The 27835-nt window shown below is 40.2% G+C and overlaps 2 protein-coding genes and 1 pseudogene across 4 annotated transcripts in view; all 3 read left to right on the forward strand.

Moving 5' to 3' along the window:
- The first annotated feature begins 2318 nt into the window (after positions 1-2318).
- LOC137171697 (zinc finger protein 271-like) lies at positions 2319-9968 on the forward strand (annotated as a pseudogene).
- Positions 9969-11120: 1152 nt separating this feature from the next.
- LOC137171705 (zinc finger protein 271-like) lies at positions 11121-21831 on the forward strand. Its single transcript, XM_067575766.1, has 4 exons — positions 11121-11420; positions 12567-13874; positions 17686-17865; positions 19085-21831. Exons 1-4 carry the CDS (start codon positions 11249-11251, stop codon positions 20890-20892), a joined length of 3468 nt encoding a protein of 1155 aa, XP_067431867.1. The 5' UTR covers positions 11121-11248; the 3' UTR covers positions 20893-21831.
- Positions 21832-23615: 1784 nt separating this feature from the next.
- Positions 23616-27835, forward strand: part of LOC137200598 (zinc finger protein ZFP2-like) — a 39754-nt gene continuing 35534 nt past the window's right edge. The window contains exons 1-3 of one of the 3 annotated variants that reach the window (XR_010932077.1): positions 23621-23906; positions 25031-27116; positions 27156-27665. Coding sequence is in view for 2 of the 3 variants with exons in the window: in XM_067615391.1 (XP_067471492.1) it covers positions 23735-23906; positions 25031-26760 (1902 nt within the window). In the remaining variant the exon portion in view is untranslated. Of the gene's footprint in view, positions 23907-25030; positions 27666-27835 lie in introns of those variants that run through there. The other 2 variants (XM_067615391.1, XM_067615390.1) reach the window with 2 other exon arrangements.

A 27835-nucleotide genomic window follows, 5' to 3' on the forward strand; every position in this document is an offset into this window, starting at 1 on the left:
AACAGTGAGCGCTTCATTCTGGCAGTACTGTTGCAGAGAAGTCTGGTGTTATAGTTGACTATAGAGCTTTAGTTGGTCAGGATCTTTCTAACCTAAAAGTCTGCTAATGCCTATTAATGAATACAGCTTTTATTCAATTCAATCATGTTTAATTGCTCTTTCTTAATCTAAATATTTCAGAATTCTGCACATTATTAAAGTGGACAGTAGATGCTGAATATTTCTGCTGAGACTCCAAGAGGAACATTAGCTGCTGCTGCATACAGTGGAAAATGTAACACTGACCAAAGGCTGCTAAAGTTTTTCACTTTACCCAAGTAGCTTTTCAGCTTTTCACTGCAGTGTAGGTTGCAGCATATGTTTATTGTGACATTTAACAAACAGATCTAGCACAGTACTGAGTAATGTGGGCTGCTGAGGTCAGCATGCCAAAGCAGGTGATGTTTACTCTAAAAATCAAACAGCCCCACAGGATCTGGCAGCTGGTGCAACGATGAAGTCACAGAAATACGAAAGGGAGGAATTATGTGTCCCTGTTGAAAAGAGGGGAAAAGATGGTGTGTTGTTTAATTAACTACACCAAATGTGAGTGAGCAGATCTTTAGTAAACACACACCTACATAGACAATATGTAATCGAGCTTTTTGTGTTTGCACAGCAAAAGGGAAGGAAATAAAGGAAGCAGATGAGTAACTACTCAAGAAATGACAGAGAAGAAACAAAAATCCTCTCAACGGAACCGACCCCTGTCTCTCTCCTCAGAAGCCGAAATTATTTTCAGCTGCTCGTGACTGGAGGGATTTACTTTAAACCCTAAACTGCTCCAGTTCCTGCTTGGCAACATCACTTGCGCCGGGTGGCCTCATAAAATACCAAGGGTGCCCTGAAACAAAAAACACTGACACATCACTGTCCAGCCCCTCCACCCCACCCCTTATCCCAAACAGTGAGCAGGTGGGCTCACTCAGTCCCATTCAAGTGCATGCACTGCACTGTATGCTGCTTCTCCCTGTAGTCTGCGAGTGTCAAAGTATTAACAGCATCTCTCATCAGCTTAGATCTTCACCGAAACTATGCTAGCCAGTTGCCTAAGTACTCCTTGCAGCCTGCAGAATCCTTTGCTGCAGGTGAGGCTCGCAGCTCTTGCCATGAGACCTGAGAGGTATAGTCACCCCAACCACAGATATAGATCTTGGGCCCCAGGTGTTTAGTTTGGAGCTGGACCGCAGGCCTGTGGTTACTGGCTGCTTGCACTGTAACCCTACAAGTCCCACAAGCAACTGTTCTCTTGCCACTGTCCGCCTGCATGGGCACTGTTGATGGCTTTGGCAGAGAGACTACAGACCAGATGCATACTAAATGTTGAAGCATGTATGATGATTACTCATTGCACTGATTATCCTTACTGTACTTTATGGGCTTTATTTTTTGTACAAAGTTTATTTCTGAATTTTTCTTAATGCAACTTTGACAATTCACTGTATAAACATTCTGATAACATTCAAAGGGTATACAACTTAAACTATGCAAGGAAAATAAACAAATAAATAAAAATACACAAATAATGTTAAGTAATCATAGTTAAAACAATAAATAAATTTAAAATTAATTAATTAATTTTATACACCCTATTATCTAGGGTACTGTAACAATCACAAGAGAGAAATAAAAATGTGAACACTAAAACATATCAGGAATCTTTCCAATGCTTCATTTCCAACACTCCTAGTTACACACAAATATACATACATATATACCAAAGACTTCACTCAGCCATAAAGTTATCAGAGCCTAAAGCACAACTAAGGAAAGGTTGCCATATCAATCTCATCTTGTCAGCTGACTGCCTAACAGTTCACCTAATCTTATTCAATAGAATACAATACAACATATCTTTAATCCATTGTGCAAATGTTTGAGGATTGCAGTCTTTCCATCTGATCAAAATTTGCCATCTGGCCACCAGTGTGGCAAAAGACACAAGACATTTATTGTTATTTAAAATAAGATTTTGTGTTAGCAAACCAAATAAAGCAAGGAAGGCTGATGGTTCTAAGGATTTATCAGTAGTTTTGGGAAGCATATCAAATAGCCTATTGATTGCCAAACATTAGATAATTTAGGAACAATCCCAAAACATGTGAATTAGAGTGGCTTGTTTCTGCTTGCAACGGTCACATGTGGGGTCTATATTGGATGTGTCTTATGTCTAGTTTAAACACATAAAATCTCTGTGCAGTTATTGCTGCTTATTTATAAGCTACAAATGACACTGTCTGAGACAACTCGTTTCAACAAGCGGAACGAAAAAACACAAGATTCTGCTGTCGGAATATATCAGTGTAACATCCAACGGAAGTAAACAGTACAGGAGCTAGTCAAGTTACTTGCTTGGTGTCCTGTGCTTGGAAGAAGTCTCTCAGCAGGACAGTAAAACATCTCACTTGTTATTAAGCAACAATGTCTTCAGTTGAGTGTTTGAGAGAGTTAATGAACGAGCGACTAACTGCTGCTGCTGAAGAAATATTCCGAGTTTTTCAGGCAACTATCGTCCAGTACGAGGAAGAGATCAATCGTCAGCGCAGACTGCTGGATATCGTTTGGAAACCAGAAATAAAGTTACACCGAATAGGTTTGTATAAGCATAATTATATTTAAAAAAACAAACAGGTGAACAAAACGGAAGAAACTCACGATATGTAAAACTGAGAACTAGAATTGAACATTAAACTGTCGAAGTAGCTCTAAAAGATGGAGGGAATTCAGACGGAAGAACTTAATTCGCTTTTTTATGACACCCACATAAAAAATAAACAATATGGTGAACAACAGCATTGCTGGAGACAGTGTGGGCAGCTGAATGCTTATCACTCACATATTTTCTGGTTATGTATGAAAATACAAACGTTCTGGGACAGGGTTATTCAGACTCTTCCCAGGGACCCCCGGATTGTGTACCTGGGATTGATATCCGGTGACATAATCCAAAAGAAGCACATCTATCTCTTCAAACTCCTGGTACTTGGATGTATAAGGGCTATTACAAGGAGCAGGTTGAGACGTGACCCTCCAAGACTAGGACAGTGGTTGGACATTATAGTGCAGTGTTTTTACAAGTTACAATTTCATTTAGCAGACGCTTTTATCCAAAGTGATGTACAACTGAGAGTTGATACAGCACAAGCAAGGATCTAGTCAGGAGAGAACAATATGAGTAAGTGCCATAATGCTAAGTTTGAGTCGATTGAAGATTGAAATGGACTCTGCAGATCAGATGGAGATTGGTAACTTGTTTCACCACCGGGGAACTACAGAAGAGAGGAGTCAGGCTAGCGACTTAGGACCCTGTTGTGGTGGTTGTACCAGGAGCCTTTCACTGGCAGAGCGTAGTGAGCAGGAGGGAGTGTAGACCTGAATGAGGGGGTGAGAGGTAGGTGGGAGCTGTTTTTATTCTTGGTCGTGGGTCACTGCTGCCCTACATGCTTTAGATGTTTCTCCTTTCCAACATACCTGATTCAAATGATCAGTTAGTCATCAGGTGAATTATGCTCATATAAGTTCCAAATGATTTAAATACAGACAGACTTTATTTATTTGTGCCATTCCCACACACACCCCTGTACGTTAAGATCCCAGTAGTTTAAATGCATCCTTATGTGCTCAGATGTCTGGTTTTCTATCATCACACAAGTAACCTACTTCTTGTATCCCTTTGTCCTTCCAGAGCTTCTACAGCAGCATGTCTGTGAGGAAGAGGAGGTTCTCACTGACCAGCAGCTCTGTAACCAGGAGAAGAACTCCAGTCTGGACCAAGAGGACCCAGAGCCTCCACAGATTAAAGAGGAACAGGCTGAACTGTGCACCAGTCTGGAGGGAGCACAGCTGGTGCTGAAGCAGGAGACTGAAACCTTTATGTTGACTCCTACTTTTAAGGAAAGTGACAACAGTGAAGATCAGACAGAGGACTCTGATGAAATTCAGAATGCAGCAGAGAAAGAGCATGTTGTCAGCATGTTACTTAAAAGCTCAGTGGTACCAGAACCAAACAGTGATGACCAGCTCCTCTCTCACAACTCTCATGTAGTTGAGAGCCAAGATCACAAAGGAAGCAAACATGGAGACTCAGGATCAACTGGAAATGCAGAGACAAAACCCAAGAAGAGACATCAAAACACATCAAAGACTCACAGTTATATTTATACAGGGAAAAAGTCTTTAAAAAACAATACTTGTGGGAAAGCTTTTAAGTGCAAGTCCTATTTGAACAAACACCTGAGAGTCCATGCAGGTGAGAAGTCGTATAACTGTGAAACCTGTGGAAAAGGATTTGGTCGAATGTCAGACCTCAAAAAGCACATGAGAATCCACACAGGGGAGAAGCCGTACCCATGTAACACTTGTGAGAAAAGATTCTCTCGGCGGGATATATTACAAACACATATGAGAGTCCACACAGGTGAGAAGCCGTACCCATGTAACACCTGTGAGAAAAGATTCTCTGAACTGGGCAACTTAAAACGACATATGAGAACACACACAGGCGAGAAGCCATACTCATGTAACACTTGTGAGAAAAGATTCTCTCTGCCGGGCACCTTAAAAGCGCATATGAAAGTCCACACAGGTGAGAAGCCGTACCCATGTAACACTTGCGAGAAAAGATTCCCTGAGCCGGGCGCATTAAAAGTGCATATGAGAAGCCACACAGGTGAGAGGCCATATCCTTGTAACACTTGTGAGAAAAGATTCTCTAAGAAGGGCAAATTAAAAATGCACATGAGAATCCACACAGGTGAGTAGCCGTACCTATGCAACACTTGTGAGAAAGATTCTCTGAGCTGGGCAACTTAAAACTGCACATGAAAGCCCACACAGGTGAGAAACCGTACCCATGTAACACTTGGGAGAAAAGATTCCCTGAGCTGGGCGCATTAAAAGTGCATATGAGAAGCCATACCCATATAACGCTTGTGAGAAAAGATTCTCTCTGCCGGGCAACTTAAAACTGCATATGAAAGTCCACACAGGTGAGAATTGGAATACGAGAAAGGTTTGTAAAATGGGAGAGGAAAACAAGACTGTCTTCCTTACTCAGAAATAAAAATATTAGTTCAGAAAAGTTCAAAAAACAGCTGTCCTCCTACAGCTTTTTCCAGGTTTAAGATGACACACACAAATTATAGATGATATACTACATGGTGTAGTCAACACATTTTATTACCAATTGTAGTAGTCATGAATGGATTAATTGTCAATTTGGAATGAATTGCAAATTAGTAATTTTGTGTGGTTTATATTTTGGGTTATTTTAGTTTATTTATTATTGCACAATCAGGATGATTGATAATCAGGTCACATGGATATGGATGGTGATATCCTATCGTTAATAGAAGCACCTGTTCACCTGCGTGACAGCTGGTAAGAAAGAGAGAGAGGGTGAGTAGGTCGCCATATGTTTTTTTGTCCGTTGTTTTACATCTGATCGCTGTGATTATTTTGAGTATATTTTGTACATGTTATAATAAGTTGATCTTTTTCATTAATAAAAGTTATTAAAGTTATTTTTTGATCTCAGCTAATCTTTTTTAGTAGCATGTCAGACAAACAGTAAACAAGGCCCAACCTCAGATTCTCAGCGACTTTTACTTTGTTTCCAGTAGTTGCTACTCCAATAAAATATTTTTGTCATGATGGCTTTTCAGACTGATACTTGTAATTGAATTGATTGGATGATTAGGAATATAAAAGTGACATTAAGTCTTAGTAATATATACAATAAATGCCTAAACAAACATAGACAGCAAAATGCTTTGTTTCTGATCTCATGTATTTATTTTGATATTACCTTGCTTCATGTGATGATAATGTTCAGTAAGTATACCAGATTCATAGATAGATAGATATATAGATGACTTTGTTAATCTCAAAGAGAAATCAAAGTGTTACAGCAGCCACTTCACATAAATCAAAATACAAAAATGAGTTAGATCAAAGAAAAAAATACAGTTAAATGCAAATTATATGCAATAACTTAATATACTAACTCAAATATAAAAATAAACATATACAGACAATACTTTAAAGAGTATCAAAATATGAATCTGAAATATAACATGTGATGGATAATTTAATAAAATAAAAAGTCCAGGTGAGCAGTGTGTCTTCACTGTCAGAGGAGTCCCCTCTACCGACACAGAGGAGAGTCATTGTACAGACTGATGGCAGTTGGTAGGAATGACCTCCTGTAGCGTTCTTTGTCACAGCGGAGCTGAAGAAGTCTCTGACTGAAAGTGCTCCGCTGTTTGACAAGCAGGTCACAGAGGGGATATGTGATGTTCTCCATTATGTTTCACAGTTTGTGCAGCATCCTCCTCTCCACAACTGGCTCCAGTGTATCCAGAGGAGTCCCCAGCACAGAACCAGCCTTCCTGATCAGTTGGTTCAGTTTGTTAGTGTCCCTGGCTCTGATGTTGCTGCCCCGGCAGACAGCAGCGCAGAATATTGCACTCGCCACAACAGATTGGTAGAAGATTTGCAATATCTTACTGCACACATTAAATGATCTAAGCTTCCTCAAGAAGAAGGGTCTGCTCTGTCCCTTCCAGCAGACACCCTCTGTGTTGCATTTTCAGTCCAGTCTGTTGTCAAGGTGGACTCCAAAGTATCTGTGTCCCTCCACTACCTCCACCTCCTGTCCAAGAATGGAAATAGTATTTATCCTAGCCCTGGTCCTCCTAAAAACAACAACCATCTCCTTGGACTTGACCACAACAAATCCTAAAGCTATAAGCAAATTATGTGAGGTTTTTTTAGGTCATTGTGTGTGATGAACTGTGATGAACTGCACAGGCCTATAGGTCAACATGTAAGGCTGCTATCTATTACTCTGGTTGGCATGCTGCCTTAAATCAAGGAGTCTCCACTGCAGAAAAAGACTGAAGCTAATATGTAACTATGCTGATTAACAAAAAACAAAAAAAAAACCCAGCTGTGAAATAAATGTACAATACAAAAGTATTACAATTATTTGTGCAACTCAAAATCAAAAACTGCACAAAATAGATCAATTCAAGGTCAAGTACCTCAAACCTTGATGTAATTACTTTTCTTATGTCTGTGTTATGAGTTCTTATGTCTAGTTTAAAGACATAAAACCTCTGTGCTGTTACTGCTGCTTATTTATAAGCCACAAGTGACACTGAGACAACTCGTTTCAACAAGCGGAACGAAGTAATACAAGATTCTGTTGTCGAAACTTAACAGTGTAACATTCAGCGGAAGTAAACAACACAGGAGCTAGTCACGTTAGTTGCTTGGTGCCTTGTGCTTGGAAGAAGTCTCTCAGCAGGACAATGAGATATCTCACTTGTAATTAAGCAACAATGTCTTCAGTTGAGTGTTTGAGAGAGTTAATCAACGAGCGACTAACTGCTGCTGCTAAAGAAATATTCGGAGTTTTTCAAAAAACTATCGTCGAGTACGAGAAAGAGATCGATCGTCAACGCAGACTGCTGGATATCGTTTGGAAACCTGAAATAAAGTTACACCGAATAGGTTTGTAAAACTTAAATTATTGTAATATAAAACATGGAATCAGCGTTATAACACTGATTGTAGGGATCAACGGTTTGATTATTATGAAATGATCATGAATCATTAATGGTTATTGTGTAATGTGTGTCAGTGGTTTATTGAATATTTACAAAGCATTAGCGAATTAATTATTAACCATTGCTTAAGCCATTGATTAATGCTTATAAACCCTTTATAAAGGGTGCCTTATCAGAAAGTGGGACAACTTTTTTTTTTTTTTTTTACCTTTTCCCCTTTTTGTCCCTCCAGAGCTCCCACAGCAGCATGTCTGTGAGGAGGAGGAAGATCTCACTGACCAGCAGCTCTGTAACCAGGAGAGAAACTCCAGTTTGGACCAAGAGGACCCAGAGCCTCCACAGATTAAAGAGGAACAAGATGAACTCTGCACCAGTCTGGAGGGAGAGCAGCTGGTGCTGAAGCAGGAAACTGAAACCTTTATGTTGACTCCTACTTGTGAGGAAAGTGAGAACGGTGAAGATCAGACTCTGAACTTGAGTCCTGATGAAATTCAGAGTGCAGCAGAGAATGAGCATGTTGTCAGCACGTCAGTTAAAAGCTCAGTGGTACCAGAACAAAACAGTGACAACCAGCTCCTCTCTCACAACTCTCATGTAGCTGAGAGCCAAGATAACAAAGGAGGCAAACAAGGAGACTCAGGATCAACTGGGAATGCAGAGACAAAACCCAAGAAGAGCCATCATAAAAGTAAAAGTCACAGTAACAATATACAAAACACTACCATGTCAAAGATTCAGCTGAATTTCCACAAAGGTAAAAGGGTTTTGAAGTGCGACTCTTGTGGAAAAGCTTTTAAGTATATTTCCCTATTAAATAGACACCTTACAATCCACACAGGTGAGAAGCCGTATTCATGTAACTCTTGTGAAAAAAGATTCTCATTGCTGGGCGCATTAAAAGAGCATATGAGAGTCCACACAGGTGAGAAGCCGTACCCCTGCAACACTTGTGGGAGAAGATTTAATCAAATGATGAAAATGAAAAGGCACATGAGAACACACACAGGGGAGAAGCTGTACCCATGTAACACCTGTGTGAAAAGATTCTCTCACCTGAGCGCATTGAAAGTGCATATGAGAATCCACACAGGTGAGAAGCCGTACCCATGTAACACTTGTGAAAAAATGTTTTCTGATCTGGGCGCACTAAAACGCCATATGAGAGTCCACACAGGTGAGAAGCCGTACCCATGTAACACTTGTGAAAAAAGATTCTCTGAGCTGGGTGCACTAAAACGGCATATGAGAATCCACACAGGTGAGAAGCCGTACACATGTAACACTTGTGAGAAAATATTCTCTGAGCTTGGCGCACTAAAACGGCATATGAGAGTCCACACAGGTGAGAAGCCATACATATGTAACACTTGTGAGAAAAGATTCTCTCAACTGGGTATATTACAAACACACATGAGAGTCCACACAGGTGAGAAGCCGTACCCATGTAACACTTGTGAGAAAAGATTCTCTCAGCTGGGTGCATTAAACCTACATATGAGAGTCCACACAGGTGAGAAGCCGTACAATTGCAAAACTTGTGGAAAAGATTTCACACGTGGAGATCATTTGAAGATCCACATGAGAACACACAGTAGGAAAACATTGTCAGATGTCAGACTTGAAAAGACACATTAGAATTCTCCAGATGAGAAGCCGTATCATTGGAAAACATGAGGGAGAGCTTTGTGTTGACTTGACAATCTACATGAGAACCTGCTGCAACACAGAGAAGAGTCTGTCATGTGTGAAGTGGAAAAGCATATAAGATTACCACACATGCCTGTAGCCTTGTATGTGTGAAACATTGCAGAGGATTCAGTTATAATACAATCACATAATGGCAGCACATGTTGACAAAAAACAAATAAACAGGACAAACAATTGAGCTGAAACTCCTGTATGCAAGTGTTCACCAACATCTTTATAAATGAATGTAAAATATTCTCCATGAAGAAGAGTTCAGAATATCTTCATGTAAGCTGTACATTGTCAACAGTGCTATCAAGTGTATTCGAACTACAACCTGTTTTTTGTTTTTTTTTTCTTCATGTTACTGTAACTACTAATTTTACTAGAGTCTTCTTGTCTGCAGTGTTTGTTTGTTTTTAATTTTATAATTTTAATGTATTTTCCTAGTGGTTTAATCTGAGAAAAAATGTTAATCGTTTGCTGCTTTAGTGATGACGCACAAATTACAGATGATGTTTTGATGTTGAGATTCTTTTTGTTTTTGTTTTTGTTTTCAATCTTATAATTTGTTTGTATTTTTTTCCCAGTTTAAGTGACATCAAACCTGCAGCCTATAGCAGCATAACTAGGTGATGGTCCAAGGCAAGCCCAAGTTGGCCCTAACTACAAGCTTTATCAAAAAGGAAAGTTTTAAGTCTACTCTTAAATGTAGGGAGGGTGTCTGCCTCCATTCTGGGAGTTTAATGTTCTAGTGGAGTAATAGGGTACTATTACTCCTGGTGCCTGATCATTTATAGGTGACGAGAAGGATTTTATGTCTAATCTGGATTTCACAGGGAGCCAGTGCAGAGAAGCTAATATGGAAGAAATATGATCTCTTTTACTAGTTCTTGTCAGTACACATGCAACAGTATTCTGGACCAGCTGGAGAGTCTTTAAACAGTTGTTGAGGCAGTCTGATAATAAGGAATTGCAGAGGAGAGTCATTGTAATAGACTGATGGCACTTGGTAGGAATGACTTCCTGTAGTGTTTTTTGTCACAGTGGAGCTGAAGAAGTCTCTGACTGAAAGTGCTGTGCTGTTTGACAAGCAGGTCACAGAGGGAATATGTGATGTTCTCCATTATCTTTCACAGTTTGTGCAGCATCCTCCTCTCCACAACTGGCTCCAGTGTATCCAGAGGACTCCCCAGCACAGAACCAGCCTTCCTGATCAGTTAGTTCAGTTTGTTAGTGTCCCTGGCTCTGATGCTGCTGCCCCAGCAGACAGCAGTGCAGAATATTGCACTCGCCACAACAGATTGGTAGAAGATTTGCAACATCTTACTGCACACATTAAAGGATCTAAGCTTCCTCAAGAAGTAGAATCTGCTCTGCCCCTTCCTGTAGACAGCCAATGTGTTGCATTTTCAGTCCGGTTTGTTGTTGAAGTGGACTCCAAGGTATCTGTATCCCTCCACCACCTCTCCAAGAATGGAAACGGTGTTTAACCCTGGTCCTCTTAAAATCTACAACGTTCTCCTTGTTCTTGACCACAACAAATCCTAAAGCTATGAGCAAATTCTGTTTGTTTTGTTTTAAACAGAGCTGTGAAATAAATGTCCAATACAAAGTGTTACATTTCTTTGAGCAATTGATTTCAAAACTGCACAAAATGGATAAATTCAAGTGCAAGTACCTCAAACCTTTATGTAATGAATTTTCTCATGTCCGAGTTATGAGTTCTTATGTCTAGTTTAAACACATAAAACCTCTGTGCAGTTACTGCTGCTTATTTAAGCCACAAATGACACTGAGACATCTCGTTTCTCCGCTGTCGGAACTTGACAGTGTAACATCCAGCGGAAGTAAACAACACAGGAGCTAGTCACGTTAGTTGCCTGGAGTCCTGTGCGTGGAAGAAGTCTCTCAGTAGGACAGTAATACATCTCACTTGTAATTAAACAACTATGTCTGCAGTTGAGTGTTTGAGAGAGTTAATGAACGAGCGACTAACTGCTGCTGCTGAAGAAATATTCCGAGTTTTTCAGAAAACTATCGTCGAGTACGAGAAAGAGATCAATCGTCAGAGCAGACTGCTGGATATCGTTTGGAAACCTGAAATAAAGTTACAGAGAATAGGTTTGTACAAGCAGAATTATCCTTAAAAAACATGTGAACAAAACGGAGGAAATTCAAGATATGTAAAACTGAAATGGGAACTAGAATTGAACATTAAACTGTCGAAGTAGCTCTAAAAGATGGAGGGAATCCAGATGGAAGAACTTCATTCGCTTTTTTATTACACCCCACATAAAAAATAAGCCACATTCTCATTCAACATTCTGGGACAGGGTTATTCAGACTCTTCCCAGGGACCCCCGGATTTTGTAGCTGTGATTGATGCTTGGTGACATAACTCAAGAGAAGGACATCTATCTCTTCAAAATCCTGATACTTGGATGTATCAGGGCTATTACAAGGAGCTGGTTGAGATGTGACCCTCCAAGACCAGGACAGTGGCTGGACATTGTGGTTCAGTGTTTTTACAATTTACAATCTCATTTAGCAGACGCTTTTATTCAAAGTGATGTACAACCGAGAGTTGATACAACATGAGCAAGGATCTGGTCAGGAGAGAACAATATGAGTAAGTGCCATAATGCTAAGTTTGGGTCCGATAGGACGTAGGTGCCAAGAGGAAGGGGCAATGCATAGAGTGCATAAAATGCACAGAAGCAGATTTTTTTTTTTCCAGTCCATCAAGTGCAAAGGTGATGGCGAAAGAGCTGAGTCTTTAGTCTTTTTTTTAAAGATTTAGAGGGACTCTGCGGATCGGATGGAGATTGGTAACTTGTTTCACCACCGGGGAACTACAGAAGAGAGGAGTCTGGCTAGCGATTTAGGACCCTGTTGTGGTGGTAATACCAGGAACCTTTCATTGGCAGAGCGTAGTGAGCGGGAGGGAGTGTCGACCTGAATGAGGGAGTTCAGGTAGGTGGGAGCTGTTTTTTATTCCTGCTCTTGGGGCACCGCTGGCCTACAGGCTTTAGACGTTTCTCCTTTCCAACACACCTGATTCAAATGATCAGTTTTCATCAGGTGAATTATGTTCATATAAGTTCCTAATGATTTAAATAAAGACAGACTTTATTTATTTGTGTCCCCCCCACACACACCCCCATATGTTAAGATCCCAGTAGTTTAAATGCATCTTTATGTGCTCAGATGTCTGGTTTTCTATCATCACACTAGTAACCTACTTCTTGTGTCCCTTTGTCCTTCCAGAACTTCTACAGCAGAATGTCTGTGAGGAGGAGGAGGCTCTCGCTGACCAGCAGCTCTGTAACCAGGAGAGGAACTCTAGTCTGGACCAAGAGGACCCAGAGCCTCCACAAATTAAAGAGGAAGAGGATGGACTGTGCACCAGTCTGGAGGGAGCACAGCTGGTGCTGAAGCAGGAGACTGAAACCTTTATGTGGACTCCTGCTTGTGAGGAAAGTGACAACAGTGAAGATCAGACGGAGGACTCTGATGAAACTGAGAGTGTAGCAGAGAAAGAGCATGTTGTGAGCATGTTAGTTAAAAGCTCAGTGGTACCAGAACCAAACAGTGACAACCAGCTCCTCTCTCACAACTCTCATGTAGCTGAGAGCCAAGATCACAAAGGAGGCAAACAAGGAGACTCAGGATCAACTGGGAATGCAGAGATAAAACCCAAGAAGACACATCGTAAAAGTAAAAGTCACAGTAACAATGTACAAAACACTACCATGTCACAGATTCAGCTGAATAGCCACAAAGGTAAAAGGGTTTTTAAGTGTGACTATTGTGGAAAAGCTTTTGAGTATATTTCCCAATTGAATAGACACCTGACAATGCACACAGGTGAGAAGCTGTACCCATGTAACACCTGTGTGAAAAGATTCTCTCACCTGAGGGCATTGAAAGTGCATTTGAGAATCCACACAGGTGAGAAGCCGTACCCATGTAACACTTGTGAGAAAAGATTCCCTAAAACTAGTGCATTAAAAGCGCATATGAGAATCCACACAGGTGAGAAGCCGTACCCATGTAACACTTGTGAGAAAAGATTCCCTAAAACTAGTGCATTAAAAGCGCATATGAGAGTCCACACGGGTGAGAAGCCGTACCCATGTAACACCTGTGAGAAAAGATTCTCTGAGCTGGGCAACTTAAAACGACATATGAGAACACACACAGGCGAGAAGCCGTACGCATGTAACACTTGTGAGAAAATATTCTCTGAACTGAGCGCACTAAAACAGCATATGAGAGTCCACACAGGTGAGAAGCCGTACACATGTAACACTTGTGAGAAAAGATTCCCTAAAACTAGTGCATTAAAAGCGCATATGAGAGTCTACACAGGTGAGAAGCCGTACCCATGTAACACTTGTGAGAAAAGATTCTCTCAGCTGGGTGCATTAAACCTACATATGAGGGTCCACACAGGTGAGAAGCCGTACAGTTGCAAAACTTGTGGAAAAGATTTCCCACGTGGAGATCACTTGAAGATCCACATGAGAGCACACAGTAGGAAAAGATTGTCAGATGTCAGACTTGAAAAGACACATTAGAATTCTCCAGATGAGAAGCCGTATCATTGGAAAACATGAGGGAGAGCTTTGTGTTGACTTTACAATCTACATGAGAACCTGCTGCAACACAGAGAAAATTCTGTCATGTGTGAAGTGGAGAAGCATATAAGATTACCACACATGCCTGTAGCCTTGTATGTGTGAAACATTGCAGTTATAATACAATCACATAATGGCAGCACATGTTGACAAAAATCAAATAAACAGGACAAACAATTGAGCTGAAACTCCTGTATGCAAGTGTTCACCAACATCTTTATAAATGAATGTAAAATATTCTCCATGAAGAAGAGTTCAGAATATCTTCATGTAAGCTGTACATTGTCAACAGTGCTATCAAGTGTATTCGAACTACAACCTGTTTTTTGTTTTTTTTCTTCATGTTACTGTAACTACTAATTTTACTGTTCACTCCAGCATTTCATTGACAAATTTGGATGCAGTATAGTTTCATATTGGGCCTCTACGTTGTCATTTAGTCAACTAGAGTCTTCTTGTCTGCAGTGTTTTTTTAAAAATTTTATCATTTTAATGTATTTTCCTCCCAGTTTAACCTGAGAAAAAATGTTAATTGTTTGCTGCTGTAGTGATGATGCACAAATTACAGATGATGTTTTGATGTTGAGATTCTTTTTGTTTTTGTTTTCAATCTCATAATTTGTTTGTATTTGTTTCCCAGTTTAACTTGAGATAAAATGTTTGTTGTTTTCTGCTTTAGCGATGAAACACAAATTGTAGATGATGTACGACATGGTTTAGTAAACACAATTTATTAACAATAAAATATTTTTTCATGATGGTTTTTCAGACTGATATTTGTATTTTAATTGATTGGATGATTTGAAAAACTAAAAGTGACATCAAACCTGCAGTGCAGAAGTTTTGTCTCCCTCTTTTGGCAGTGAGGGTAATTACACAAACATTTGACATCATTGCTGACACCTGGCGCTTTTTAAGTGAGATGGTCCCACCCTGGCAACACAATAAGGTTGCGGTGCACTAAAGACAGTCCACCCCAGTCGACAGTTGCAAACCAAGTATTACTGGTTGACATAAAACGCATCACTACCGGTGTGGTTGAGCAGGAAAATTGCCACAGACACCAGATTTCAAAACCCTGGTATTCTACGAAATACAAGGAGATTTACCCGGTGGTGGTGGGCTTGTCAGCATTGTGTGAATTTGTTTGCCAAGGGCATGAATGTAACAGACATTCCTTTACAATATATGAAAAAGTCCCGCACTCCAGCTGTGTTAATAGTAATAAATGCCTAAACAAATGTAGACAACAAAATGTTTTGGATCTGATCTCATGCAGTTATTTTAATATTACTTTGCTTCATGAGGTGATAATAATAAATATACCAGATTCATAGATAGATAGATGGACTGGGGGACCAAAAGTCAGAGACCACATTGAAAATCTCTAATATCTAAACCACTTGTTAGTATGACTTTTATCTGACCCTATGTACTTAACTGATTTTGGGTGTTGGACATGTGACATAAACATTTCATAGTCTGCATGTCACCTTATGCAATATGGTATAGCCCTTCTGGGGGGCCTTTTAGATACAAACAATGGGCCCATGGTCAAGATTGGAGCTGTTCCAGATGTGGTATGTTATGATACATAATATGTTGTAAGGTAGCTGTCAACCACTTGATGGATGGCTCCCAACTGAATTAATGCCCATGGAGAAGCTATGGTATTCATGTGATAAGATACAGATGTGTAACCCTATATAAGCTATGCACCGACAGTGGTATGGTGCCCAGACCATCTTTGTACATGGAATGGACCCGATGGCCATCGTCTAATAAACGTCTTCAAAATAAGAACTTCGCCAGCTCTTCATTTGAACGATACATCATCACACATCCTTCCTTTCACCACTTCTCAGGGGGGGAAACAAGGCCAAATTCTTGGGGTGGGCTAAGAAATACCAGCATTTCACAGTGGATGACAGGAAAAAAGTCCTATTTCCTGATGAATCCAAGTTTGAGACTTATGGCAATAACAGAAGGGTGTATGAAAGGAGATGAACAGGAGAGCGAATGATACCGCAGTGTATCAAACCCACAGTTAAACATGGTGGTGGGAATATTCAAGTCTGGGGGTGTTTTGCCTACTCTGGAGTTGGACACCTGCACTGAAATGACTCCACCCTGACCAAGGAGAAGTACCACTCCATTCTTCAGAGACATGCTCCAAGCTCTGATTTGCATCTTTGTGGTGAAAGGATTCATACTGCAGCAGGATAATGACCCCAAACACACCTCAAACCTCTCGGCAACTATTTTTTTGTGTTAGATAGTTGCCTACATTTATCAGCAAAAATCAGTTACGGAACAGAGCCACAGAAGAACTTGATGTGTGACACTATGGATGCTGAGCAACTGGATTATTGATTTATTGAGCCACATGCTGCATCCTGGGTTTCCCCCAAGCAGCCAGCCAGACAGCATCACATAATGAATGGTGGTGTGAAGGGAGAGCTCAGTGCATCATGGGAAGTCCCCCAGCAGTATAGGCCTATAGCAGCATAACTAGGTGATGGTCCAAGGCAAGCCCAAGTTGGCCCTAACTACAAGCTTTATCAAAAAGGAAAGTTTTAAGTCTACTCTTAAATGTAGGGAGGGTGTCTGCCTCCATTCTGGGAGTTTAATGTTCTAGTGGAGTAATAGGGTACTATGAGCTCTGTAAGATATGATGGTGCCTGATCATTTATAGGTGACGAGAAGGATTTTATGTCTAATCTGGATTTCACAGGGAGCCAGTGCAGAGAAGCTAATATGGAAGAAATATGATCTCTTTTACTAGTTCTTGTCAGTACACATGCAACAGTATTCTGGACCAGCTGGAGAGTCTTTAAACAGTTGTTGAAGCAGTCTGATAATAAGGAATTGCAGAGGAGAGTCATTGTATAGACTGATGGCACTTGGTAGGAATGACTTCCTGTAGTGTTTTTTGTCACACAACTGGCTCCAGTGTATCCAGAGGAGTCCCCAGCACAGAACCAGCCTTCCTGATCAGTTAGTTCAGTTTGTTAGTGTCCCTGGCTCTGATGCTGCTGCCCCAGCAGACAGCAGTGCAGAATATTGCACTCGCCACAACAGACTGGTTGAAGATTTGCAACATCTTACTGCACACATTAAAGGATCTAAGCTTCCTCAAGAAGTAGAATCTGCTCTGCCCCTTCCTGTAGACAGCCAATGTGTTGCATTTCAGTCCGGTTTGTTGTTGAAGTGGACTCCAAGGTATCTGTATCCCTCCACCACCTCTCCAAGAATGGAAACGGTGTTTAACCTCGGTCCTCTTAAAATCTACAACGTTCTCCTTGGTCTTGACCACAACAAATCCTAAAGGTATGGGCAAATTCTGTTTGTTTTGTTTTAAACAGAGCTGTGAAATAAATGTCCAATACAAAGTGTTACATTTCTTTGAGCAATGGATATCAAAACTGCACAAAATGGATAAATTCAAGTGCAAGTACCTCAAACCTTTATGTAATGAATTTTCTCATGTCTGAGTTATGAGTTCTTATGTCTAGTTTAAACACATAAAACCTCTGTGCAGTTAGTGCTGCTTATTTAAGCCACAAATGACACTGAGACATCTCGTTTCAACAAGCGGAACGAAAAACCACAAGATTCCGCTGTCGGAACTTAACAGTGTAACATCCAGCGGAAGTAAACAACACAGAGGCTGGTCACGTCAGCTGCTTGGTACTGTGCTTGGCAGAAGTCTCTCAGTAGGACAGTAATACATCTCACTTGTAATTAAACAACAATGTCTTCAGTTGAGTGTTTGAGAGAGTTAATGAACGAGCGACTAACTGCTGCTGCTGAAGAAATATTCCGAGTTTTTCAGAAAACTATCGTCGAGTACGAGAAAGAGATCGATCGTCAGAGCAGACTGCTGGATATCGTTTGGAAACCTGAAATAAAGTTACAGAGAATAGGTTTGTACAAGCAGAATTATTCTTAAAAAACAAACATGTGAACAAAACGGAAGAAATTCAAGATATGTAAAACTGAAATGGGAACTAGAATTGAACATTAAACTGTCGAAGTAGCTCTAAAAGATGGAGGGAATCCAGATGGAAGAACTTCATTCGCTTTTTTATTACACCCCACATAAAAAATAAACAATTGGATGAATAAGCTACGCTGGAGACAGTGTGGGCAGATAAATGCTTATCACTCACATATTTTCTGGTTATGTATGAAAATACAAACATTCTGGGACAGGGTTATTCAGACTCTTCCCAGGGACCCCCGGATTTTGTAGCTGTGATTGATGCTTGATGACATAACTCAAGAGAAGGACATCTATCTCTTCAAAATCCTGATACTTGGATGTATAATGGCTATTACAAGGAGCTGGTTGAGATGTGACCCTCCAAGACCAGGACAGTGGCTGGACATTGTGGTTCAGTATTTTAATAATTTACAATCTCATTTAGCAGACGCTTTTATCTAAAGTGCCGTACAACAGAGAGTTGTTACAACATGAGCAAGGATCTAGTCAGGAGAGAACAATAAGAGTAAGTGCCATAATGCTAAGTTTGAGTCCGATAGGACGTAGGTGCCAAGAGGAAGGGGCAATGCATAGAGTGCATAAAATGCATAGAAACAGATTTTTTTCCAGTCCATCAAGTGCAAAGGTGATGGTGAAAGAGCTGAGTCTTTAGTCTTTTTTTAAAGATTGAGAGGGACTCTGCGGATTGGACGGAATATGGTAACTCATTTCACCACTGGGGAACTACAGAAGAGAGGAGTCAGGCTAGTGATTTAGGGCCCTGTTGTGGTGGTAATACCAGGAACCTTTCATTGGCCGAGCGTAGTAAGCGGGAGGGAGTGTCGACCTGAATGAGGGAGTTCAGGTAGGTGGGAGCTGTTTTTTATTCCTGGTCTTGGGGCACCGCTGGCCTACATGCTTTAGATGTTTCTCCTTTCCAACACACCTGATTCAAATGATCAGTTTGTCATCAGGTGAATTATACTCATATAAGTTCCAAATGATTTAAATACAGACAGACTTTATTTATTTGTGTCCCCCCTACTCACACCCCCATATGTTAAGATCCCAGTAGTTTAAATGCATCTTTATGTGCTCAGATGTCTGGTTTTCTATCATCACACTAGTAACCTACTTCTTGTGTCCCTTTGTCCCTCCAGAGCTTCTACAGCAGCATGTCTGTAAGGAGGAGGAGGTTCTCGCTGACCAGCAGCTCTGTAACCAGGAGAGGAACTCCAGTTTGGACCAAGAGGACCCAGAGCCTCCACAAATTAAAGAGGAACAGGATGAACTATGCACCAGTCTGGAGGGAGAGCAGCTGGTGCTGAAGCAGGAAACTGAAACCTTTATGTTGACTCCTACTTGTGAGGAAAGTGACAACAGTGAAGATCAGACTCTGAACTTGAGTCCTGATGAACCTGAGAGTGAAGCAGAGAAAGAGCATGTTGTCAGCATGTTGGTTAAAAGCTCAGTGGTACCAGAACCAAACAGTGATGACCAGCTCCTCTCTCACAACTCTCATGTAGCTGAGAGCCAAGATCACAAAGGAGGCAAACAAGGAGACTCAGGATCAACTGGGAATGCAGAGACAGAACCCAAGAAGAGACATCGTAAAAGTAAAAGTCACAGTAACAATGTACATAACACTACCATGTCACAGATTCAGCTGAATAGCCACAAAGGTAAAAGGGTTTTTAAGTGTGACTATTGTGGAAAAGCTTTTAAGTATATTTCCCAATTGAATAGACACCTGACAATCCACACAGGTGAGAAGCCGTATTCATGTAACTCTTGTGAAAAAAGATTCTCATTGCTGGGCACATTAAAAGAGCATATGAGAGTCCACACAGGTGAGAAGCTGTACCCATGTAACACCTGTGTGAAAAGATTCTCTCACCTGAGGGCATTGAAAGTGCATTTGAGAATCCACACAGGTGAGAAGCCGTACCCATGTAACACCTGTGAAAAAAGATTCTCTGAGCTGGGCGCACTAAAACGGCATATGAGAGTCCACACAGGTGAGAAGCCGTACCCATGTAACACTTGTGAGAAAATGTTCTCTGATCTGAGCGCACTAAAACGACATATGAGAGTCCACACAGGTGAGAAACCGTACCCATGTAACACTTGTGAAAAAAGATTCACTGAGCTTGGCGCACTAAAACGGCATATGAGAATCCACACAGGTGAGAAGCCGTACACATGTAACACTTGTGAGAAAAACTTCGCTGATATGTGCGCATTAAAACGACATATGAGAGTCTACACAGGTAAGAAGCTCGTCTCTCACAACTCTCATGTAGTTGAGAGCCAAGATCACAAAGGAAGCAAACATGAAGACTCAGGATCAACTGGAAATGCAGAGACAAAACCCAAGAAGAGACATCAAAACACGTCAAAGACTCACAGTTATATTTATACAGGGAAAAAGTCTTTAAAAAACAATACTTGTGGGAAAGCTTTTAAGTGCAAGTCCTATTTGAACAAACACCTGACAGTCCATGCAAGTGAGAAGTCGTATAACTGTGAAACCTGTGGAAAAGGATTCAGTCGAATGTCAGACTTCAAAAAGCACATGAGAATCCACACAGGGGAGAAGCCGTACCCATGTAACACTTGTGAGAAAAGATTCTCTCGGCGGGATATATTACAAACACATATGAGAGTCCACACAGGTGAGAAGCCGTACCCATGTAACACCTGTGAGAAAAGATTCTCTGAGCTGGGCAACTTAAAACGACATATGAGAACACACACAGGCAAGAAGCCATACACATGTAACACTTGTGAGAAAAGATTCTCTGAACTGGGCGCATTAAAACAGCATATGAGGGTCCACACAGGTGAGAAGCCGTACAATTGCAAAACTTGTGGAAAAGATTTCACACGTGGAGATCATTTGAAGATCCACATGAGAACACACAGTAGGAAAAGATTGTCAGATGTCAGACTTGAAAAGACACATTAGAATTCTCCAGATGAGAAGCCGTATCATTGGAAAACATGAGGGAGAGCTTTGTGTTGACTTGACAATCTACATGAGAACCTGCTGCAACACAGAGAAGATTCTGTCATGTGTGAAGTGGAGAAGCATATAAGATTACCACACATGCCTGTAGCCTTGTATGTGTGAAACATTGCAGAGGATTCAGTTATAATACAATCACATAATGGCAGCACATGTTGACAAAAAATAAACAGGACAAACAATTGAGCTGAAACTCCTGTATGCAAGTGTTCACCAACATCTTTATAAATGAATGTAAAATATTCTCCATGAAGAAGAGTTCAGAATATCTTCATGTAAGCTGTACATTGTCAACAGTGTCTTTTTGTCTGCAGTTTATTTTTAAATTTTATAATTCTAATGTGTTTTCCTCCCAGTTTAACCTGAGAAAAAATGTTAATGTTAATTGTCAACAGTGCTATCAAGTGTATTCAAACTACAACCTGTTATTTGTTTTTTTTTTCTTCATGTTACTGTAACTCCTAATTTTACTGTTCACTCCAGCATTTCATTGACAAATTTGGATGTGGTATAGTTTCATATTGGGCCTCTAAGTTGTTAAGTTTATGTTTAATTTAGTCAACTGGAGTCTTCTTGTCTGCAGTGTTTTTTTTTTTTAAATTTTATCATTTTAATGTATTTTCCTCCCGGTTTAACCTGAGAAAAAATGTTAATTGTTTGCTGCTGTAGTGATGACACACAAATTACAGATGATGTTTTGATGTTGAGATTCTTTTTGTTTTTGTTTTCAATCTTATAATTTGTTTGTATTTGTTTCTCAGTTTAACTTGAGATAAAATGTTTGTTGTTTTCTTCTTTAGCGATGAAACACAAATTGTAGATGATGTACGACATGGTTTAGTAAACACAATTTATTAACAATAAAATATTTTTTCATGATGGTTTTTCAGACTGATATTTGTATTTTAACTGATTGGATGATTTGAAAAAGTAAAAGTGACATCAAACCTGCAGTGCAGAAGTTTTGTCTCCCTCTTTTGGCAGTGAGGGTAATTACACAAACATTTGACATCATTGCTGACACCTGGCGCTTTTTAAGTGAGACGGTCCCACCCTGTCAACACAATAAGGTTTGCGGTGCACTGAAGACAGTCCACCCCAGTCGACAGTTGCAAACCAAGTATTGCTGGTTGACATAAAACGCATCACTACCGTTGCGGTTTCTACGAAATACAAGGAGATTTACCGGGTGGTGGTGGGCTTGTCAGCATTGTGTGAATTTGTTTGCCAAGGGCATGAATGTAACAGACATTCATTTACAATATATGAAAAAGTCCCGCACTCCAGCTGTGTTAACAGTAATAAATGCCTAAACAAACGTAGACAACAAAATGTTTTGGATCTGATCTCATGCAGTTATTTTAATATTACTTTGCTTCATGAGGTGATAATAATAAATATACCAGATTCATAGATTCATAGATAGATAGATAGATAGACTGGGAGACCAAAAGTCAGAGACCACATTGAAAATATCTAATATTTTCACATTAACCTGGAAATAATCAGAAAGTTTGAGGATTTAGAAACATTTAAAAACACAAGAAAAAAGTATTTAAGATTCTGCATTATAGTCAGCAATCAAATTTGAGCAAATTTGTGGCATTGACCAGCTTTACCCCTTTGTACCAAAGGTCAAATTTCCTTGAATTGTGTTTCTTCCATTGAAACATGCATTCAGATGACACTCGTGGATTTGATCTACTCATCAGAAGCTTGTTTAAGTAACTCAACCTGCAACCAGTGTTCATCTGTTTAAATACAGCTGTGCCTCAAGTTTCCAGCAGATCATCGCTTACTTAGTAGCATTGTGATAGTGGGAAACATGGCATTAGAAGTAAGTGAAAGTGTCAGAAGTCAAATTGTTATTCTAAGAAAAGAGGGGCTTTCTCAGCATCAAATCGTGGCTAGACTAAAGCTTCGAAAGCACAATCAGATAGACCATAAAATGCATCAAGCTTAGTTCCCTGAGAGCCAATGTGTTGCATTTTCAGTCCAGTTTGTTGCTGAAGTGGACTCCAAGGTATCTGTATCCCTCCACCACCTCCACCGCCTCTCCAAGAATGGAAATGGTGTTTAACCCTGGTCCTCTTAAAATCTACAACCATCTCCTTGGTCTTGACCACAACAAATTCTAAAGCAATGAACAAATTCTGTTTGTTTTTTTTAGGCCATTGGCTCCTTAAGAAACAACACATAGTTTTGTGTGTGTCCCTCTAGTTATAGTGATGAACTGCACAGGTCTATAGGTCAATATGTAAAGCTGCTATCTTTTTCTCTGGTTAGTATACTGTCTAAAATCAAGAAGTCTCCACTGCAGAAAAAGACTGAAGCTACTACGTAACTATGTTAATCAACAAAAACAAAACAGAACAAAACAAAAAAAAAACAGAGCTGTGAAATAAATGTCCAATACAAAGTAATTTCTTTGAGCAATGGATATCAAAACTGCACAAAATGGATAAATTCAAGTGCAAGTACCTCAAACCTTTATGTAATGAATTTTCTCATGTCTGAGTTATGAGTTCTTATGTCTAGTTTAAACACATAAAACCTCTGTGCAGTTACTGCTGCTTATATATAAGCCACAAATGACACTGAGACATCTCGTTTCAACAAACGGAACGAAAAACCACAAGATTCCGCTGTCGGAACTTAACAGTGTAACATCCAGCGGAAGTAAACCACACAGGAGCTAGTCACGTTAGTTGACGGGAGTCCTATGCGGGGAAGAAGTCTCCCAAGCAGGACAGTAATACATCTCACTTGTAATTAAACAACAATGTCTTCAGTTGAGTGTTTGAGAGAGTTAATGAACGAGCGACTAACTGCTGCTGCTGAAGAAATATTCCGAGTTTTTCAGAAAACTATCGTCGAGTACGAGAAAGAGATCGATCGTCAGAGCAGACTGCTGGATATCGTTTGGAAACCTGAAATAAAGTTACAGAGAATAGGTTTGTACAAGCAGAATTATCCTTAAAAAACAAACACGTGAACAAAACGGAAGAAATTCAAGATGTGTAAAACTGAAATAGGAACTAGAATTGAACATTAAACTGTCGAAGTAGCTCTAAAAGATGGAGGGAATCCAGATGAAAGAACTTCATTCGCTTTTTTATTACACCCCACATAAAAAATAAGCCACATTCTCATTCAACATTCTGGGACAGGGTTATTCAGACTCTTCCCAGGGACCCCCGGATTTTGTAGCTGTGATTGATGCTTGGTGACATAACTCAAGAGAAGGACATCTATCTCTTCAAAATCCTGATACTTGGATGTATAAGGGCTATTACAAGGAGCTGGTTGAGATGTGACCCTCCAAGACCAGGACAGTGGCTGGACATTGTGGTTCAGTGTTTTTACAATTTACAATCTCATTTAGCAGACACTTTTATCCAAAGTGCCGTACAACAGAGAGTTGATACAACATGAGCAAGGATCTAGTCAGGAGAGAACAATAAGAGTAAGTGCCATAATGCTAAGTTTGAGTCCGATAGGACGTAGGTGCCAAGAGGAAGGGGCAATGCATAGAGTGCATAAAATGCATAGAAGCAGATTTTTTTCCAGCCCATCAAGTGCAAAGGTGATGGTGAAAGAGCTGAGTCTTTAGTCTTTTTTTAAAGATTGAGAGGGACTCTGCGGCTCAGATGGAGATTGGTAACTTGTTTCACCACCGGGGAACTACAGAAGAGAGGAGTCTGGCTAGCGATTTAGGGCCCTGTTGTGGTGGTAATACCAGGAACCTTTCATTGGCAGAGCGTAGTGAATGAAGGAGTTCAGGTAGGTGGGAGCTGTTTTTTATTCCTGGTCTTGGGGCACCGCTGGCCTACATGCTTGAGACGTTTCTCCTTTCCAACACACCTGATTCAAATGATCAGTTTGTCATCAGGTGAATTATACTCATATAAATTCCCAATGATTTAAATACAGACAGACTTTATTTATTTGTGTCCTTCCCACACACACCCCCGAACACTAAGATTCCAGTAGTTTAAATGCATCCTTATGTGCTCAGATGTCTGGTTTTCTATCATCACACCAGTAACCTACTTCTTGTGTCCCTTTGTCCTACCAGAACTTCTACAGCAGCATGTCTGTAAGGAGGAGGAGGTTCTCACTGACCAGCAGCTCTGTAACCAGGAGAGGAACTCCAGTTTGGACCAAGAGGACCCAGAGCCTCCACAGATTAAAGAGGAACAGGCTGAACTGTGCACCAGTCTGGAGGGAGAACAGCTGGTGCTGAAGCAGGAGACTGAAACCTTTATGTTGACTCCTACTTGTAAGGAAAGTGACAACGGTGAAGATCAGACGGAGGACTCTGATGAAATTCAGAGTGCAGCAGAGAAAGAGCATGTTGTGAGCATGTTAGTTAAAAGCTCAGTGGTACCAGAACCAAACAGTATCGACCAGCTCCTCTCTCACAACTCTCATGTAGTTGAGAGCCAAGATCACAAAGGAGGCAAACAAGGAGACTCAGGATCACCTGGGAATGCAGAGACAAAACCCAAGAAGAGACATCAAAACACATCAAAGATTCACAGTTATATTTATACAGGGAAAAAGTCTTTAAAAAACAATACTTGTGGGAAAGCTTTTAAGTGCAAGTCCTATTTGAACAAACACCCGAGAGTCCATGCAGGTGAGAAGTCGTATAACTGTGAAACCTGTGGAAAAGGATTCAGTCGAATGTCAGACTTCAAAAAGCACATGAGAATCCACACAGGTGAGAAGCCGTACCCATGTAACACCTGTGAGAAAAGATTCTCTCGGCGGGATATATTACAAACACATATGAGAGTCCACACAGGTGAGAAGCCGTACCCATGTAACACCTGTGAGAAAAGATTCTCTGAGTTGGGCAACTTAAAACGACATATGAGAACACACACACGCAAGAAGCCATACACATGTAACACTTGTGAGAAAAGATTCTCTCTGCCGGGCACCTTAAAAGCGCATATGAAAGGACAGGAAAGTGACAACAGTGAAGATCAGATGGAGGACTCTGATGAAACTCAGAGTGCAGCAGAGAAAGAGCATGTTGTAAGCATGTTAGTTAAAAGCTCAGTGGTACCAGAACCAAACAGTGATGACCAGCTCCTCTCTCACAACTCTCATGTAGCTGAGAGCCAAGGCCACAAGGGAGGCAAATATGGAGACTCAGGATCAACTGGGAATACAGAAACAAAACCCAAGAAGAGACATCACAGGAGAAAAAATCCCACTAACAATGAAGACAACTCTACCACATCAAAGATTCACAGTAATATTTATACAGGGAAAAAGTCTTTAAAATGCAACACTTGTGAAAAACGATTCACTCAGCGGAGCGCATTGCTACTGCATATGAAAGTCCACATAGGGGAGAAGCTGTACCCATGTAATACTTGTGGGAAAGCTTTTCAGTGCAAGTCCAATTTGAACAAAAATCTGAGAGTCCACGCAGGTGAGAAGGTGTACCCATGTAACACTTGCGGGAAAATATTCTCTCTGCCGAGCACATTAAGAGTTCATATGAGAATCCACACAGGTGAGAAGCCGTACTCATGTAACACTTGTGAAAAAAGATTCTCTCAACTGGGTAACTTAAAACTGCATATGAGAGTCCACACAGGTGAGAAGCCGTACCCATGTAACACTTGTGAGAAAAGATTCTCTGAGCGGGGCAAATTAAAAGTGCATATGAGAATCCACACAGGTGAGAAGCCGTACAGTTGCAAAACTTGTGGAAAAGATTTCACACGTGGAGATCATTTGAAGATCCACATGAGAACACACAGTAGGAAAAGATTGTCAGATGTCTGACTTGAAAAGACACATTAGAATTCTCCAGATGAGAAGCCGTATCATGGAAAACATGAGGGAGAGCTTTGTGTTGACTTGACAATCTACATGAGAACCTGCTGCAACACAGAGAAAATTCTGTCATGTGTGAAGTGGAGAAGCATATAAGATTACCACACATGCCTGTAGCCTTGTATGTGTGAAACATTACAGAGGATTCAGTTATAATACAATCACATAATGGCAGCACATGTTGACAAAAATCAAATAAACAGGACAAACAATTGAGCTGAAACTCCTGTATGCAAGTGTTCACCAACATCTTTATAAATGAATGTAAAATACTCTCCATGAAGAAGAGTTCAGAATATCTTCATGTAAGCTGTACATTGTCAACAGTGCCTTTTTGTCTGCAGTGTTTTTTTTTAAATTTTATAATTTTAATGTATTTTCCTACTGGTTCAATCTGAGAAAAAATGTTAATTGTTTGCTGCTTTAGTGATGACGCACAAATTACAGATGATGTTTTGATGTTGAGATTCTTTTTGTTTTTGTTTTCAATCTTATAATTTGTTTGTATTTTTTCCCAGTTTAACTTGAGATAAAATGTTTGTTGTTTGCTGCTTTAGAGATGAAACACAATTTGTAGATGATGTACGACAGGCCAATGGCTCCTCAAGAAACAACACATGATTTTTGTGTGTGTCCCTCTAGTTATAGTGATGAACTGCACAGGTCTATAGGTCAACATGGAAAGCTGCTATCTTTTACTCTGGTTACTATACTGCCTTAAATCAAGAAGTCTCCACTGCAGAAAAGGACTGAAGCTACTATGTAACTATGTTAATCAACAAAAACAAAAGAAAATAAAACAGAACAAACAACAACAAAATAAGAGCTGTGAAATAAATGTCCAATACAAAATGTTGCATATCTTTGAGTAATTGATGTCAAAACTGCACAAAATGGATAAATTCAAGTGCAAGTACCTCGAACCTTTATAAATGAATTTTCTCATGTCCGAGTTACGAGTTCTTATGTCTAGTTTAAACACAAAACCTCTGTGCAGTTACTGCTGCTTATTTATAAGCCACAA

This window comes from Thunnus thynnus, chromosome 2 (assembly GCF_963924715.1).
Source record: "Thunnus thynnus chromosome 2, fThuThy2.1, whole genome shotgun sequence".
NCBI lineage: Eukaryota > Metazoa > Chordata > Actinopteri > Scombriformes > Scombridae > Thunnus > Thunnus thynnus.